General features: G+C 38.6%; 1 protein-coding gene across 5 annotated transcripts in view; it reads right to left on the bottom strand.

Moving 5' to 3' along the window:
- MAP3K4 (mitogen-activated protein kinase kinase kinase 4) overlaps positions 1–18066 on the bottom strand; it is a 62761-nt gene that overhangs the window by 4688 nt on the left and 40007 nt on the right. For 2 of the 5 annotated variants that reach the window (XM_054279458.1, XM_054279459.1), the window contains exons 16-23: positions 16731–16827; positions 15741–15842; positions 11929–12029; positions 10749–10829; positions 9061–9252; positions 8347–8417; positions 6071–6187; positions 4512–4671 (exon numbers count right to left, since the gene is read on the bottom strand). In XM_054279458.1, coding sequence (XP_054135433.1) covers positions 4512–4671; positions 6071–6187; positions 8347–8417; positions 9061–9252; positions 10749–10829; positions 11929–12029; positions 15741–15842; positions 16731–16827 — 921 coding nt within the window. Of the gene's footprint in view, positions 1–4511; positions 4672–6070; positions 6188–8346; positions 8418–9060; positions 9253–10748; positions 10830–11928; positions 12030–15740; positions 15861–16730; positions 16828–18066 lie in introns of all 5 variants that reach the window. The other 3 variants (XM_054279460.1, XM_054279461.1, XM_054279457.1) reach the window with 2 other exon arrangements.

Here is an 18066-nt window from a genome sequence, read left to right as displayed (position 1 = left end):
TGCCATCAGTGGCATCTATGTCACCCTGCAATCACAGGTGTGTGTAATGGAGTTGGGTAGACCATCCCTCAGCTCCTTGAATGAAAGATCCAGAAAGACACAAAGCAATACAAGAAAGCTGCTTGATGAGACACTAAGTATGGGCAATGCATTAGGAGAGCGACAGCTTCTTCCTTTGAACTGTCAACTGCTCTTCCAATGTTTCCAAGCAGTTGCTTGGACAGAAAGTAGGTGCACTTAGCCTAAAGAAAAGAGCTTAGGAAAAACAGTCCTCACTAGCAAACACTTTTCCAAGGATGTGCTGGAAACCTGTGTCTCCACTCCTCAAGAAAGCAACATGGGAATGTCACAGACGTTTCCAACTACTACTGTGGATGGAGCCTGGCAGTGCTGAATTTAGGCTACTGGAATAGTTTAGTTTAATACCGTTCAAAACCTTCTTCCAAGGTCTTGCAAACTAGAGTTTATGCCTTTTAATAAAAACTAATGACAATTCAGCCTAAGTATTGCCATGAAAGCTCCTGTGAGCCCTTTTCCTGAAAGCCCTTGGAGCAGTCACATGGAGTAAAGCACTGAACCAAAGTTTCAGCAAGAAGCCAGAGACAGCACTTGAAGACTCATGTTGCAGACACTTTCTGTCAGATTCCACTGCTGTGGTATCACTGGAGCCTGCCTGTAAACTGCTTGTTCAGAAACCAAGGCCAGGCTGTAGGAGGAGTCTTTAAAAGCAGTAAATGAAACCTGCACAGATGCAGCAGGACCCATGTAAGAAGAGCAGACAAGCGGTCAGTACTTTGGAGACGCCCGATGCTTTTTTACCCTTGGCAGTTAACACTGCTGGGAATGGAACGGAACTCCTACTCATCCACATGGTTGACAGGCAAAATAAAACCAAAGACCATGAGTGAAATGGCAGAAAGAGACCACTCCCATCTGTTCCTTCCCTCCCCTTACACATGCACTGCCTGAAGCACCACCACTGGATGGACTGGGCAGGAAGTTGCCCAGTTGTGCACAGCCCTCCTGGGCTGGTACACCACAGCTGCTCCTGGGCACGCTGTGAAAAGACAGTGTCAAAAGCCACACTCCTGCTGCAGCAGCCAAAACCTAAAGCTTTTAAATTCAAGTTTCATGCCCTGTACCTCTGCCAAATCAGCCCCATAGTAAGAACAGTGAAAACTGCACTAGCCCGATAGTCCAAAGGTTTTGGTGGAAATCCTGTGAGTCCATGGAGCAGCACAAAAAGCCCCCCCCTAAAGGCTGTGCTGTAATTCCAGAAAAAGAGGCAGCTCAGACATTCCACAGCCAGTGCTTAAGCAGTGCAGCAGCCAACTTCATTCAAGAAACAAGCAGGCCAAATGCTACCCTTGGATGAGAAAATCAGCTTCTGCATACTCTTCTTCTCAGTCTCTTAGAGAGCATGACACATGCTTACAGTCTCCTGTTGCGGTTTTCCAGCTCTTGGTGAATGACATTCCTTCCTTTGTGCTCATCAGGAAGACAGGATTGCAGAAGCTTTGAGTTTCACAAGGTTTTGAGCTAACAACAAGGTTACAAGAAGACAATACTACAGCAGCAGTTAGATGAAGACTTTTTTGTATGGAGCATCTCATTCGAGGTTTCTGATTTGGTAAAGTTTCAGATACAATCCTTTTATTTTCTGTATTCATCCAAGGAGTCTTCAAGAACATGCCCTTCTCTCCTGAAGGGACTCCACAGGCATGGCCTCATTAATTCCTCTCAATTCAGCACTTCTGAGATCACACCTTGAGTGCTGTGTCTTGTTTTTAGGCTCTCCAGCACAAGAGGGACAATGACACACTGGAGCAAACCCAGGACAGTGGTGTCAAGATGTTCAGAGGGCTGGTGCACCCAATGGACCAGGAAAGGCTGTGAGATGGGCTTGCTCTGCTTGAAGAAGGGATGCTCAGGGGAGTGTGTGTGCAGGGGATTTACTGCTGTTTAACAGGAGGACAGCAAGACTGTGGAAACAGACATTTCCCTTAAAGGCACGCTGTGAAATGGGCATGCAGCAATGGATACAACAGCAACCTCTGCAGAGTTTCCAGGGAGCTATCAGGAAAAAGCTTTTCACAGTGGGGATAGGTCAGTCATTGGGACAGGGCATCTCCATCCGTGGAGATACACATATATCTCACCTCAACAATGTCCTGAGCAATCTGATCTGACATTGGATCTGATACTAAGGCTGGCCCTGTTTAGGACAGAGGGCTCAGAGATGTCCACAGGTTCCCTCCAGCATTAAACATTCCATCATCCTGCATCACTGACCAGAACAGTTTCCTTACAAAGTGAAACAGTTCTAACCAAAGAAACTGAGCTTAGCCACAGGAATTAAAATTCAATACCCAGAATAGAGATTAAAAAGTCTCCTGCTACAGACCAGCACCACCTGCTTTTCACAATGATGCAGAATAAGCAAAAGCAGTGCAGCCAAATGCAATAACCAGCCAACACAGCCCTTGGTCTGCCCTCACCACCACAGGCTGAAAAATGGTTTTGGCAGCTCTATCTTGCTTTGTGTTTTACCCATACAGAGCTGGATGCCATGACAACATCTGAAAGACAAAGGTGGCACAAGGGGACACTACTAACTAAAAGTCTATTTTTGAGCACAAGGTACTTGCAGACACCAAGTACAGCTGTCTTGCAGGATACAGATAAACAATTATTATAAGAATTGCTTATCTGCTGCTAAAAGAAACAGACTGACAGTGATGTTAAACAAACTGGCCATGAGAGATCTAGTGTGATCTGACAGCAAGATTTTCATAAGAAAATAGTTTTAACAGTCTGAATGTCACTCTTCCCTATCAGAAAAATAAGAGTACCAGTCCACCCAAGAGATAAAATTAAAATGAGAGTGTTCTTTACTGCTGTTAGCCTGAAAACTTGGGGATGCAATGTCAGCATAAAGGAAGTCAATGAGCAAAAGACTTCCAATGCATCAAGTAACCTTTATAAAAATACCCTCTGTGGTCTGTCTTTATATTCTGCCATGGAGCTTCAGGAAGGTCTATACACAGAAGTGCCTGCAGTGACCCTCTGTTATTCTCAAGAAACACTAACATTTGACATAAGGAACCTGTTGCAACAGAAATGCTCTCAGGTAACACAACATTACAGCTCTGTTAATCAGCTTTTCTCACTCCATGTGTTTCCCTGAAGAGCAGAAGACCTATTTGGAAATATATCCAGATATCAGCAATGACACTGAGCAGCACAAAAGAAATCCCTTCAGCCAGCTTTGGATTTTGATCACAACGAGCTTCCAGGAGAGCATAATCCAGCTAAGCAGAACCTGGACAAGGAATGATCAAGAAAAGGGCAAGGAGAGAACTGTGAAAAGCACAAAGGGAAATCCACAACTGGAGAGAAACTTTTGGTGAGGAAGGAGAACCAGAAAAGGTAAGATTGCTGGGGAATGGGAGTGAGGGAAAGTGTTTTCTAGAAAAAAAAAGCCAAAACTGACTCAAGAGTGGCCTACCTGGGTGGAAGGCCTCTGGATCGTAGATAGTTCTTTTCCCAAATGAGAAGCACGAGGCCAAAGGACCAAGAGCAACTGGGAAGCTCCTACACTGCTGCGGTGATTCAAAACCCTGTGAGCAAGAGGGACATAGAAACCCAGCATCGTTGGGTTGCACTGCCTTGGCACAAAATGAGCATTCACAGGGCACATCGTGTGCATTGCTTCCCCTACCTTCGCCTAAGTCTCCTGCCACCGGTGAGCCAAATATGCCAGACTAACAAAACCAAGATAACCAGACATGGAGGATGTTGTTGGAAGGCGCAGAAAAAGAAAAATGAACCTGAAATGAGGACTGACACTGGGTATCTTAAACGCCAAGCCCAACCCCCCTTTGGTTACTGCAGTTTCTGTCTGCTAATTACGTACGCAAATGCTGACAGCCAGGCACGAGAAGATAAATGTATGGAAAACACACTAGATAAAGGGATATCCTAAAAATCACTTAAGTGCTTTTAACAACAGTTTTGTTATGAAGTTTAATCAGCCATTCATCTGAAATTCCAAAACTCTTTGGGAAAATGGAATCACAAGGAAAAGTTCTGATGCACAACTCTAGCACTGTACGCTGCCTGTCAGCTCCAGAAAACACCACTTATTTGCACAGACAAGAAGGAACACAGCATTACATAACTCAGTACATTAGTGCTAAAACTGCAAGGACTAATAACTGAGTTTAGATAAATCCCCAATAATCTTAACAACCTCTAAAAAACTATATAAATCATGGGCAAAATTTATGAGTTTGAAATGACAATTGTGAATGTTTTTTACAATCTACATGTAAAAGAAAAAGCATGAAACTATCCAATGGCTTGTTAACTGAAAACTTAATAGAAGGCTTTATACAAATAATGGCTGCATAGATAATGCACACTAAATATGCAAATACATGCCCCCATCCTTCCCCCTGCTCTCATCTACCACACTGGAACAACAACATTACCTTTTTGGTCAACATTACCTTTAATGTCTCGATGAACAATACCATGTTCATGCAGCACATTGATAGCAACGGTGATCTGCTTTGTGTACAGCCTAATGACATGCTCCTGAAGGCCCAGTTTGGATACCTCCTCCAGAGTGCCCTCATCACAGTACTCCATGAAGATGTACATTTCTTCCTGTATTGGGAAACAAACCAGATTTCATTCGGTATAATTTCTTTAAACTTTAAGCACTGAATTAAGATACAGTTTTCCCTACATCCTTCACTGTTCATGAAATAAAGTATCATGTAATGTCTTCATGAAAGTATCACTTACCATGAAATATCTAATATTCTATTGCACAGCTATGGAAACTCTCTGCTACATGCCTATCTGCATCATTTGTACATAACTGAGACTATCTGGTGGTATAAAAATACAGTGCTTTGGCATCAAGCAAATGACCGACACTTTAGAAACCTTGCAAGTGTATTTCACAGGAATTTATAGAGATTCTTTCTTATTTAGAGAAGGGGGTGGAAAAGGGCACAAAATTTATGTTTTGGGCTTGTTTTTTAATCCCTTCTCTCTGTCTCAGTTCCTGCATCATCATGTGTTGACTGCTTGAAATGGGCAAGTTTTTTGTTCTTTGCTGTGGCTTCAACAAGCATCCCAACTCTAACTCACTTTAAGGAAAAAATTAGGTTTCTGCTCCCACTCTGTCTCCAAGCCCATCTGATTTCAAACAGACTGAATTAATATAAAAAGATGGCAAAGATACCAAAGACATTTAGAATCTAGTCCAAGAAACCAATGACCCAGTGGCACAGACACCCAAATTTGTGTCTCAAATAGAGAACTGCAGAAAGCAGCCTATGTCCCCTTCTAAACCAACAATGGGTCACCAAAACAACTTTTTCCATATTGAGCAAACCAGCCAAACCCAAGCAGCACTTTCCAGCAAAACATGAGGACTTGAGACTCACAAGTGGGAAGAGCATGTGGAAAGCAGATAGTAGTAAGAAGTTGGGTATCCCAGCGCACAACTCTGGAATCCAACTCCATAGAAAAATACACTTCATTAGTTCTACTGCTCAAGCATGAAAACTTGCTTTTCCCTTTTGAAGAGATGCTAGCCAAATTCCAACACTTGTCTGGAATCAAGATTTAAATGCCAGCAGAAGATTTTTCCAGGAATCAACATGATACAATACAAGTACAACCTTTGCTGCTAACAGGGACAGGTTTTAGCCTGTCCAGTCTTTATCTACATACGGGAGCTACCATACCATATATGATTAAACTTGCTTTTAGACCAGTTCAACAGAGGAGCAGCATAGAATAGTTCCAGCATTACTCACTCTATTCACTTATTTTAAGCCTCCTCTGTTTATGTACCAGTTCCAAAAAGTCTCTCCTAACTATGTTTCAGAGACCTCAATATCCAGAGGAATAAAGACACACTGCTATTCACAGAGATAATCAGACAAGATTAACTAGAATGTTCTCGTGTAAAAACCTCCAATAATACAAAGCTTCTTAAAATTTTCTCTCTGCCTTGTAAAAAAAGCCCCAATAATTTACGTTTTCTTACCCTGTGGAGCTCCACACCAAAATAACGAACCAGATTAGGGTGTTTGATGCCTTCAAAAATCTTCAGCTCATCAGCTGTTTCTTTGATGGTTTTGTGATCATTAGGTTGAAATCTTATCTGCAAGAAAGATTTGTCATTGTTTTGATGCTATTTCAAATTAATAAGGAACAAAAAAAGCAAACAACCTATCCTAAACTCAAACACAACAAGAAGCTTTTGTTGTTGTTGTTAAATACCATTTCACACAAAAAGCCCCAAATTACCCCTCTCCATCCCCAAAGTGAAACAAATAAAGCACACTGAGCTAATTCTGGAAAATCACCTACAACTATGATGACTTAGAAACTTTATAAGAGCAAAATTACGTTACTTAAATGTACCAATACACTCGTGTGCACATATGTATCTCTTCTGTGCTTGCCTTCTAGCTTAAGTGTGGTAGAGACACAACACAAGAGAATCTGAAAGCAATGTCACAGAGAGCTATCATCCAACAAAGATTTTTTGCCAGGTATTTCATCACTAGAGAGTCTAAGTGATCTCTTTGAGGGGTTTATTCCATGAGAACAAGGCAGCTGCAAGGAAAAGGTGTGGCATGAAACAAATACCATCAAAGATTTTGAAGAAAGAAACAAGTTTTCATTACTTCTCCTATGCTGTGATGGACTGTTCAGTGAGGAAAAACATTATCAGGTGCTCTGATAAACTGATTTAAAGCTTCTAACTGTGCAAAGATAAGCAAGATGAATTGCAAGTTATGGAAGATGTTACTTTTACCATATTGTTAGAAAACAGAAGCTTCATTAACTGAGTGCAGGACAACTGCTAAAGAAATAAATGCACATAATTGCACTGAAGGAAATATTGCCCTCAGTTACTAGGATGTTATGATTGCTACATTCTGTGTAACAATTCCAGGGTACAGTTTGTACTCAAGCAGTGGTATAATTAAATACATGAAGATTACAAAAAGGTGACAAATGATATTCAAGTATTTTACATATTCCCTAATGCATAGTTGCAATACTATGTATTTGTAGTAAAGCTTGTCCACTATAATCTGAAGTCATTTTAATGACACTGTGGATGAGGTAATACAACCACAGTGTCATTGGTGCAAGGGCAGGGGAATGCAGTGTCCTCATCCAGTTTAAAAAAAAAATTCATTAAATCTAACTTTCCCCAAATTATTCTTAAAGAAATCCAGAAAAGCCTTTTATTTGGAAGTTGCAAACAGTTTTCATTCAAGCCTAGTGAAACAAACATCTCTCAAAGATCTATTTATGAGCTTACTTCAGCTTCTGCTGAAGAGCACACATGCTGATCTGTAAACAGCACCTGCACCGAGAAAGCAACTTTGAATTACAGAAACAGAGTGCAGCTGATGGGGAGGAAAAATGTTATTTCATCAGGAGAAAAAAAACAAAATCTCAAGTGTTGGTATTAGTCAATGACTGAGTATGGTACAAGAAGTTAACCACAAGCCCAGTCGTGCTTTTCCACACCTTGGAGGTGACATACATATTGTGTGTGTGTGTGTGTGTGTGTGTGTGTGTGTGTGTAGGAAGTGGCTCATGAAATGTAACTGCTGCAACATCCAGTGGTTGCCACAGTAACTGCTGGGAACCCTTAATGTTTGCAGTTGTCTAAAGGTGTAGAAATGCATTAAAATGAAACAATAATTTAAAAGAAAAACAACCACAAGGTGTTGTAGGGGAAACAGATCTCTACGCCTACACAGCTTTACTTACTTCTATCCTGAAAACTAGATTTTCTGTACCCACAAGTTAGTCAGCAGTTTTGTGACTCAACCTAGCTCACACTATGGGAGAAGCTGAAAAACATCTGATGTCACACTTCCTATCTATTGCTCTAAGGAATGAAGAAAAAAGTAATAAAAGATGAGAGGAAACAGTGCAAAGTAAAATATAAACTTGTGTACAGTCTTCACTAATCTTTCAAAATTATTTAAAATCTCTCAATGGAAGTTCACATATATTAAGGATTCATTTAAATTCACAAAGTATCCTATGAGATCAGTAAAAAAAAAATTATCCATTTTACATACATTTAAATTGAAAGTTATAAACTGAAAAGCAACTTGAGGAAAAGGTGCTAACAGCTGCTGTGGCTACACGAAGAAACAATTTGTCTTCCCATCCTTTGCCCATTAGCTAACAGCAGTGTGCAGAAACCCTCGATGCCTCCTACATCACCCACATTTGGATTAGGACAAAAACAAGGGCAGCAGTGATTCTGGTATTCACAGTACTCACTTCCTTCATAGCCATCAGCTCTCCAGTGTCAACACTGATGCAAGTATAGACCTTCCCATACTGGCCTTCACCTGCAAAGTCAGGGTAAGGAAAATTCAGTACATTGCCTTCAACAAGCAACAGGTACACCAACTGCAATGAGGAAACATTATTGCTTTTAATCTTTCTTTTAATTTACTACTCCAAGTAGCTTTTAACTGTAACAATACCACACTCATAGCCCTGAATTCAAGCTGAATGAAAGTAAAAACATTATTCAGCTAACCTGAAAGAAAACTTCTCAAGAACAAATATTTTCTCCCAAAATCCCAAACCAGAGTGTAAAATATGATCATACAGGGGAAACAATAAAATTGGTGAATTAAATCTCAGAGTTCCAACTAATTTCCATTTATATTTCTGGTGATTCCAAATGTAGAACTTGAACATTCTATAGGTTTAAACACATGCAGGTAACACAAGATCATATATAAGTAATAGTCCTAACCAAGTCCTTCTCCTTATTTCCTGTTATTTGACCAATGAAAATGTCAGTGACCTTCTACATTAAGAAAATCCTAGCCACAACAGTACTTTGTATTTTAACATTTTGATTTCAATAAAGCTGACAATACCTATGCAGAGACTGAAGATTTTTAAACACAGTCTTTGATTTCCTTCAAAAATATGAAGTTTGGTATTTTAGCTAGATAAATGGAAGTATAAAGAACATACCAATTTTGTTTCCTCTCTGCCACTTGAAAGTCACTTTTCTCAAACCCACGTGCATAACATTATCATAAGATTTCGGTGTGTCACAAACTTGGCCAATGATGTTCTTCCTTCTCATCTCTCTGTATCTCCTTTCTTCAAACAACTGAACAGACTTTTGAACAGCTTCCATCGGGGCTTGCTTGGAAGCAGTGTCTAAAAAGAGTGATGAACAATTTCCTTGATTGAGAAATATTCACCGTTATATTTTGTTATCTTTTGATATCACATCAAATACCCAGAGTTAAAAGAACACTATTTAGTGAGTCTAATTAAGATGTAGGAGAAGAATAAGACATTTTAACAATCACATATAAAACCATCACTTATGAATCACATACGAAACTAAGGTAAAATGAGAACAATTGTACCTTCCTAATCATCTCTTCCTTGATTTAAAGAAATCACATTTATGAAACGCAACACATTTGTTTGCATTTGACCTGTAACTAACCTCTGATAGGGGAAATATGCTAGGGTCATAAAAGCACTAAGGAAAGAAGGACAGGTAAGGTTTTGTTCTTCAGACATAAGAGAGGTTTCTTGAAAGAGCCATGACATCTGTTATTTCAAAGATTTAGATGTATTAGAAACTCCAGCTCTCAAGTCTTATTATGAAACGGCATACTAGTGAGTGAGACCAAAGAGATCTCAGGGCAGTGTTAAGTTCATAACCTCCTAGTAAAGCACAAAAATTATACATCTGTCACTGTTGACACCAGTAGCCTAATTTGTTCCTGGCAGTCTCCAGAGGATGGAGATGATACTCCCAAATGATATCTTCTACTCCCCTACCCACAGTTAATACTAGTTCTGCTATACCAAATATGCCTTGCTGTAGTTTTCAATCAAAATATTTGTCTTATTCACAGTGGACAGTAAAACCAGTTCTCATTACAGCAGTCTTCTAGAAATTTTCAAGTTTTCCTTCATTCTTCTTTTTCAGTTTAAACAAACTGAAATTCATTCGGTATTTATGTTCTGATTTCCAGATTTTAGAGTAAGAACTTGTAATTCTTCCTGTGATCTGTGTAAGACACATAAGGAGACCAGTTTCCAATGTGACAGGAACGTTTTTCTCATGTTTCCTGGGGTTCTACCCTCACATTTATGTTTGCCACAACATATGCAAACAAGCTTCATGTATTGACCCATACAGTACAGGAGTGTCTGAAGTGATCAACTTACTTTCAGTCTCATGAAAATCAGTAGTAAGACAGAGAGAAAGGGGACCCCACAATAGCCTTAAATTTAGGAGACAGTGTTGGATCACACACTATTAGACATCCAAAATAGGAAAATCCCACACTGGGGAGAGATATTGGGAAGTGAGAAAGTGCTTCCTACTGTCATAACTGGGCACTGAATAGGGACTGAAAACTTCTGCAATTTCTATATAGTAATAAATGAATACAGTTTTGTAGAACACTGGTACTACCTTTCAGAAACTGAAAAGAATTAACTTTTATAAAGTTTAATTACTCCTACCTTGTGACTCTGTTAGCAATATCCCATACCTGCAATCAGGGGTTTTTTCCTCCTTCCTATGTATAAAGCTGTGAAAACCTCTTCACAATCCACAATAAAATCCAATCTTTCAGTGGAGCACTGGTCTAACAGACATTGCATTACAGGGATTCCTAAACACCTACCTTTGGTCTGGTTGATCAACGTTCTGAGCTCCCAACTCCGCCGGGATGAACCACTGGAATCTCCTTTTGGATACAATGGCTCTAGAGAAATAACAGTGTGAGCACAAAAGTAGCTTTACCTCATATTAAAGATAATGCCATTATTTTCAGCAGAAGTTGAAAATTAGTCCTACATATAGGACGAATAACCCTACATGTAAAGCAATGTATGCTCTTGAAATCAAAACTGACTTCTCTTCAGAAAACAAATTATAAAACAGAATTTCATTTGTATAGAAACAGAGATCTCCTTCCACAACTTAGGGAAGCACTTCAAGCCAGGGCACTCAGAATCAAATATACAACATATCTGTAGGAAAACAATTTTCTAAGGTTCCTTAGAATAAGATTTGTATTCATTCCAACCTAAGCCACCTTCCTTTTCATATATATACCCCAAAAAAATGGAATAAGCATGAGGCAGACAGTATTTTCAACATTTGCTTAAAAACTAACAAAGATGAAAAAAATCTCCCATATCTTTTAATATAAGTTTTTAAGGCATTTCTCTGTATGAAATCCAGTGTGGATGACCACAATATCAACTCTATTTTGCTTCAGATTTTGTACTTCTTTTCAATTTGCACAATCAATCTTTCAATGTACTTGTTGCAATAGATACCACATATTCAGGGGCTGGGAAAACTGACAGAGAAGCCCTGATCAGGACATCAAGTCACACATCCTGGCCCTTCTTCCAGGATTCAAACAACAGCAAGTATTTGTAATACTGCAGAGATAAAGAACTGGACAGAAAACACTTCACTGTCCTGATGGATCCAGTTCAAACCTCATTAACAGTGTTTTGCAATTTACTATAATAAATAGTATATATTTCAGGGCATATACTTCAGAAATAATATTACTAATTTCATTTTGAACACTGGAACTCTGTAAAGCACCAGGAAATCCCTTCAGATACAATTCAGAAACAATATGAATGGCAAGAGAATAAGGGATATATCAAGAACAAAAGGATTTTCTCTGACTATATAAGCCCACAAGTTAAAAATCTGAGATTTCTGAATGTGATGAGGTGAAAAAAATGTTTGGAAAGGGTAAGAGCTAGAACAGAGAGAAAAATGTTAATGACATAAAGCATCTGCACATCTAGGTCACAATTTGTTACTGTGACAATCACCTTCTCGCTCTTCAGTGGGACTGGAGTGACGACTAAGGGATCTGAACTGCAACTCAGCTGCTATTGAAGCAAGTCGATCATTTTCAGGGACACTGGAACCCCTGTTAAAAAGAACCATCATACTAATTAACACGTCATTAGTGTTTATTTATTGCAATGCTAATTTAACTGCAGTTTTTAAGAGATGGAACCTCTGAAGCCTAGGATATGAACCATGAAAGCAACATGAAAGAAAAACTGATGCCGAAAAGTAAACAGAAAACCCCCTCTATGCTTTTTCCCTCAAATGAAGACTTTTTAGATTATTTTAGTTATGCTGCTCTATGAAAAAGCCCTAAGCTTCCAAAGCATAAACTTCAAACTGTTTCTTCTGTAGCAACAGAATCCATTTTCACGACTTGTAACCTACTACTAAGAGCAGCTGCTGCAGGATACAGCTTGTGCCAGGGCTGGATATACAATCAGAAGTGATTCAGCTGGGTGATCATGTGAGCCACATCATCAGATGAAATGTAGCAACTGATTCAAATGTGCCTCGTGCACTGCAAGTACAGTCATAGTCCACAGTCATTAAGTCAGAACCAATGGAAAGAAACATAAGCGGGCTGACAGGAAGGACACTGTTAAATGACAGAAGCCTGATCACTTAGAGGCCCCAGTTCTTCCACACAGCACACAATGGAATCAGATGCCTCAGAGTAAAAAGTCAGATGAACAAGAAGGCTGAACAGAAAGGAAAACAATATTAAGAGAAACAGGACTTTAATTCTTAGGTCTTCAGCCACCTTCCTCCAGCCCCAGACAATAATTAGTTCACTCATTTTAGAGCCGTAAATTCTTTGCAGAAGTCTCTCTACCCTTTTGGAAAAGGTTCCCCTTCAGTTTTTAAAGTTTGATGGGGAAGAATTGTGACTGATGTCTCCCTAAACATACTACGTTAGAGGTATGAGCTAAATGTTACTGAAAAGTGGACAACATTGTTAAATCTTTCACTGAAAGCTAACAACTACAAAAAGATGAAAGATACTTTGCATGACAAGGTCCACACACACCTATGAGAGGACTACCAGTCCTATAGTTGTTTCCAAATTGTATCTGAGTATTATCTAAAAATAGCTTTAAAAAAACCAAAAATAACAGAAAAACACCGCTACAACCTTGAGAACAGAAGTCAAAACCACAGACAAACTATTCCCATGCAAATGTTCTCCATACAATGTTTGTTTGCTTTGCACTTCCTTCTTCTGCCCAACCAGATATTTTAAGTTTGAGCAGGAACTGAAACTAAACTAGTGAAAATCCTCATTATTCTTCAGGAAGTTGAGGTTTTAATAAGCAAGAAGGCTAAGGTGGTTCTCAGCATATACACAGCAATGATTCCTGATGCATGAAATGCTTAAAAACAAGCAAAGCTACATCACCTCTAAAATGAAGCAGCAGCTGAACAGGCCTAAGCACCACAGCTTTAAATGCAGGTGCCTAAGCTCCATTTCAGGCCCATCTTAGGCACCCACACCTTTTATTGATCCAGAAAGTCTGTATGCATATTATTAGGCAAAAATTATAGTAAAAGAGAAGAATGCTAGATAATTTTTGACTCCAGCCCTGGATAAATAACAAACTGATGAATAATAACCACAATTAGCTCAAAAATTGACCATCTAAAAAGATTATAAACAAAAACCTACCATAAATGCATAAACACCAGAAAGCTCAATGTAAAAAACCAGGTATTAGTGCTTTGGATTTTAATTTCTAGTTATGCTATAATATTGGTTTTTGTTTAAAAAAAAACTTCACTAGAACTATGGTGGCATTTGTGCACTATGCACTGCCTAGTACAATTGATTTACCAAGTTCCAACATTCAACTTTTCATAGATATTTAATGCGTATAATCATGTCTTAAATGTCTAAAGAGTTTCTGGAAAGTGTCCAAAGCTTCTGTCTTTGTGCTATTTCAGCACTGGACTCCACACTTTGCCAAACCACAAAACATTTCGTTGATCCAAAAGATTCCATTTCTCTTTTGGAGCACAAATAAACGAAATTCATAATTAAGACCACAATGCATCAAAGTTTGCAACTTTCTTTTAACTATACTAAAACAAAACAAAAAAACTGTAGAAATATTGCAGTATTTTGCTTTCTTCAATAAACAGAACCCCAAAAAAAAACCCAGCAGCCTTCAGAACTCTGTCTCTGCTTTCATAAATTTTTTCTTCAAATGATTCCTAGCTCATACAGGGTATTAAACGTTACTTAAAAATCTAAAACAGTGCATTAAAAAAACAAGATTATGGGATATTTTATTAACAACCATCAGAAAAATGGTTTCAGAAAAAACACTGAGAACTCTAGGAAAAATATAAGTCTTTGAAAAACACTAATTATCCATCCCACTGTCAGCTTATAAAGCTGCCAGAACCTCTTAGTGAATATTTTCTAGCATGCTACTTACTTGAAAGGGCTATTCCAATGCTGCAGACTACTGCCTACTCTGTCTTTTTCATGAGGGGGCTTAAAACAGAAGCGTAAAGGATAAATGATGTCTATGTCTGAATGGCAAAAATTTCAAGATTTTCAACCAAAAAAAAAGGCCTAGATTCATAAGCTATACATCTGGAGGCTACTGTAAAAGGTGCAAGGCACATCTTGCAATAAAAATAAAAATCTTGCTGAAAAGATTGTATATAAAAAGTTTTATTTACTTCCCTCTTAACAGTTTAATGCATGCCTGTGCGATGAATCTGATAACAAATCAAACTATGATGGTCTGCTGGCCCACAACCAGAAATTATTTATTACAAAACAATTCATAATCAAGTTATATCCAAGTTTCTTTGATCACTATCAATCTATTGTTCCTTCATCACCTCTTTTTTTCTCTACCAGCTTTGTGATGTAGTCAGATGTGTGTATCCATTCATATGAATTTCTATCCCAAAGCACTTTCAGTAATCTGCAGTAGAAATAAGAATCTAAAAACCTATTTTTAAACCCTAAGACAACATCACTGTGTTAAGAGCGGGCTTTTCACAGTCAAGGGTGCACGGGAAAACAAAGGTAAATAAAGTTGGGAGATATGTCAGTGGTCTGACTTGTAATATGAGAAGAAATACCAACAGCCTGAAATTATAACAGCCAAATGAAACACCAAAAAACAAGAAAGAAACGAACATACATCTGTCAAAAAATGTCACTTGTGATGATACAGAAGTCATTTCTGTTACATATCCTGATAAAAGAATAGTTTCTTTTGTATTAAGTTTATTCTGCACCATCCTATGAAGAAGTAGCAGGAAATTATTTTTAAAAATTCTCATGTGTTTAATTTTGCATTTGCCACTATACAGTATTTCAAAATACTTGTATTCAAAATATGACAATAACAATACCAAAACTGTTACCTAACATGAAAAAAAGTGAAAATCCTTGTCCTTAGTTGTATCTTGCAGTTATCTTAGTGGAAGTGATTCTATGACTCTAAGTGTTAGTTATCAGTACTATTTACTAAAGTTATACCAATGAGCTGACTGGCATATGTTCATTGCATGGACATTTTACTGAGCAAATCTGTAATCTACGTCAGAACTGCATGCTTTAACTACCACATGTTCAGGCTTTTTGAATCTGCAAGTGGTCTCATCATCGATTTCTGACACGTGACTTTGCCCAAGTGGAACATGAATGAAGGAGCCAGTGGAAGACACGATGGAGGGAAGGTGCAAAGGATCTATTAGGATGCATGTGGGAGCAGTTATGTGGGTGATGCAGGGAGGATGAGTGTGCTACAGCATGGAGTGCAGCTACCTGGTCTCATTGGCACTGCTGAGAGCTTTGGGCTGGGCTGAGTCGCTGCGACTCACAGCAACACTGCCATGGCTCCGCGCATCGCAAGGGACGCTCCGCGTGCTGTGGCAAGAAGAAAAACTTCAGGAAATGGTTAAAAAATGAGTGTATGGAGCTGAAAGTTTGTTTTAGAAACAAAATATTGAAGTGCGTATAATGATGCCTGATTTCAGAAGTTTTTCAATTACATAAAGATTTTTATGTGGAATAGCTCTGGGTCTCAGAAGATTGTGGCTGCCAATGTACACAATAATAATAATCCTCAAAATAAAAATCTTCTAATCTTTAGAATACTATTAGTTTCTGCCAAAGCTAAGTGGCTTCTGAAAAAAAAGTCAATTGTAGAGTTTCTCACTGTCATCATATTCTTGGAAAATAGGGCCCTCTGTGTAAAATAAGGCATGGTGATGTTTATTTCGACATTTTTTAAAACTATTTTTGCAATAATTCTCATGTCAACTATTTCAAAGGCAGGAGAAAAGATCCACTGTTTTAAGCTTATTCACAGTGGGTTGGTAATGATGCAGAAATGCCACCATATCGCAGAATGCTACATTTTTATGTTCCATGTATGTAAATTCCAGAAAGCAGTGCCACAGGAACTTCAGCAGGCATTCAAAGTGTGGAAGGAAATAAAAGTATTGTTAATGAGCAGTTTTCACTGAATTAAAGTTTTTTACGTTGAAACACTGGTTTCAGGAAAGATAAAGGGGATAAGAATGACTTCAAAGTGAGAACCCATGCACCAACAGAAAAGGGGGTGGCCAAGCAGCAAGAAAAGGAAACTTGTATTGTCCTTAAAAGCACATCAATAAATTCTGGATCACATATATGCTGATTTTTTCTATCTGCTTTGCCCCCAAAGGGAAAGAAAAGGTATTCCACTTACTGACATTCAGCATAGCCAAGAGAGGATAAAACAGTTTAAAATGCTGTACTAATGCTCAATACCTGAAGCCTTCAGGTGTGGGGATGATGAGATGAGGATTTGGTGGGTCACTATGGCACCGAGGCACTTTTACAGGACGGGGACTGTTTCGATGAACAGCTGCAAACATAAAAACAGATCACATTTACTCAGATGTCAGAAAAACTCTCTTAAGGGCCATTTCAAGATACAAAATTAAAACAAATTCCTATTTACAGAGTTAAGTGTGAACAGGCACATATTTTCTTATCCTTTGACAAAAATACATATTATTCCAACTTTGAATAAATCAATCATAGGTATTAATACTTTTCATATTTTTGTATTACTTAACTCATCCATAAAATAATGTAAATTCTACAGATAGCCAAAAACTAGCAATTAGAAAATGTGTACATACTTCATAAAAACTTCATTGCTTCTACTTCACAAATTAATCTTATTGCAAAATAAATATTAACCAAATAATAATTAGCAAAGAGCAGTATTATGTTCCTTTCCATAAGAATTAAGCTTCCTCAGACAATAATAGAAAGCAAATTAGGCTGTGGAAAAAACCAACATATGACAGTTTTATCCAAACTAACGCCCCCATGACAGTCTGCCCCAAGGATCTGGTACGAATGGACAGTACAAAATCCAAATGGGTAGTCACTATTTTTATGCCTAACTAATTCAGTGCCTCCAAGAGCAGTCTGCACCATCTGCCCCCAACTCCTCCTTAAATAATAAGAAAAATACTGTCAGTCACATCTCAAGACAGCTGGTTGCCCACCAAACCATGAGTCAGTACTTTCTGCCAGGCCAGGTTCCTCTCAGGGAGCTACATTTCTGCCTTGTTTGCACTACTAGGGCAAGCAAAAGATGGCAGGGCTGGATGTTGGTTGTCCTGCTGTAACTGGCAAACACACTAGCAGGAGACCCAGAAGGTAGCTCCTGCCCCACCCAGGTAGACATCAAGCTGTTTCACAAAGCAAAAAGACAGGATAAAACACCAGGAGATACACAGCTATGTGTCTAGAGGCAGCAGTGTGAACACAACTGGATTCTCAGCATCGGGAAAAGGATTAAAGACCACAGAGGGTTTAAGTTCTTCAAAGTGGTAAGCAAATGTAACTAGGAAGTCTTCTTCTAATCAGGAGATAGGAGTGGGTATCTGCAGTATCTGCAGCCAGGATACAGTCTATGTTAAATTTCACATGTAGTAAAGTTTCAGACTGGTGTTGAAGTCTGCACCACTTATCTGTGTCACCTCCTCCCCGTGCCTCTGAGACAAAAGCTGTCAAGCAATTTAGCTTGTGTGATCTGCAGGAACATTTATAAGAGTTTCAATAATTTGAGATCATCATGCTGGTGGAT

Source organism: Melozone crissalis, unplaced genomic scaffold (assembly GCF_028551555.1).
Source record: "Melozone crissalis strain CALT ecotype California unplaced genomic scaffold, PUWL_Pcris_2 ptg000027l_1, whole genome shotgun sequence".
Classification (NCBI taxonomy): domain Eukaryota; kingdom Metazoa; phylum Chordata; class Aves; order Passeriformes; family Passerellidae; genus Melozone; species Melozone crissalis.
The sequence above is the reverse complement of the archived record's forward strand: the minus strand, read 5'-3'. Positions and strand labels throughout refer to the sequence as shown.